General features: G+C 40.7%; 1 protein-coding gene across 1 annotated transcript in view; it reads right to left on the reverse strand.

Annotated features, from left to right (window-relative positions):
- Positions 1-18: 18 nt before the first annotated feature.
- The window catches only part of LOC107570178 (low-density lipoprotein receptor class A domain-containing protein 3-like), a 91,775-nt gene continuing 90,953 nt past the window's right edge, over positions 19-840 (reverse strand). Inside the window, exons 4-5 of the mRNA XM_016256384.1 lie at positions 139-324; positions 19-29 (exon numbers count right to left, since the gene is read on the reverse strand). Of these exons, the coding sequence (XP_016111870.1) occupies positions 19-29; positions 139-324 (197 nt within the window). The remainder of the gene's footprint in view (positions 30-138; positions 325-840) is intronic.

The following is an 840-nucleotide window of genomic DNA, read 5'->3' on the forward strand; positions in this document are numbered from 1 at the left end:
GGAAATAAAACAAAACTTCTAGCAAGAAACTGGAATTATTTTTGCGCAATTAAATAAATAAACAGTCTATGTTTATTTCTGTCAGTTGTTGGTGTCTTTTTGTGTCATGTTGGATTCTGGGTAGAGAAATGATTGTACCTGTGTAGAGGTATTCGGGCTGGTAGCTGGATTTAACGGTGAGCGTCTTGTTGTCGCCAATCTCTCTGGTTAGTAACAGGACAGAGGCGATGACCTGGAAGTTGTTGTTGCAGGAGAGGGCGATGAGGAGATGCAGGAGTAACCTCTTGCTGTGCTCAAATACCTCTGGCCGGTAATGATCCAAACCTGAGAGGACAGAGATGCACAGGTATATGAACTGAACTGATTTGAGCTGAATAGAAAAGAAGTCAATGAAGTGGACAGGAATGAACAACATTCTGAACCTGAACTAATTACTTTCAAAGGGTGTTCCCACTGTTGTACAGTTGCATAACGCGGATAATGCATCATGTATAATACATTCCAAGGAGAAGCACAGAACACAAAATATGGTTCTGTGCAACAATGCATACTTGTAATAGAGTGCAATTGTTCAGGAAATTTTTTTGCAAACATTTAAATTGTACAAATTTTCAGACTTGCCATGAGCACAGAAATTATATGTTGTTATTTGTGATTTGAAGTTCATTAAATATGCTTAATTGACCCTTCGCAAAAACCTGCCCCCCTCAGTTACTGTTGCTACGTCCGACAAGCTATGCTGCTCTCACGCCACACATCATGTTCTCACGCAGTGAAAAAGACATCACGGAGCAAAGAGGAAACTGACAACGCACCGACAGAAAAGACAGAGCAGGTTAC

Source organism: Sinocyclocheilus grahami, unplaced genomic scaffold (genome assembly GCF_001515645.1).
Source record: "Sinocyclocheilus grahami isolate Dianchi unplaced genomic scaffold, SAMN03320097.WGS_v1.1 scaffold1424.1, whole genome shotgun sequence".
In the NCBI taxonomy this organism is placed as follows: domain Eukaryota; kingdom Metazoa; phylum Chordata; class Actinopteri; order Cypriniformes; family Cyprinidae; genus Sinocyclocheilus; species Sinocyclocheilus grahami.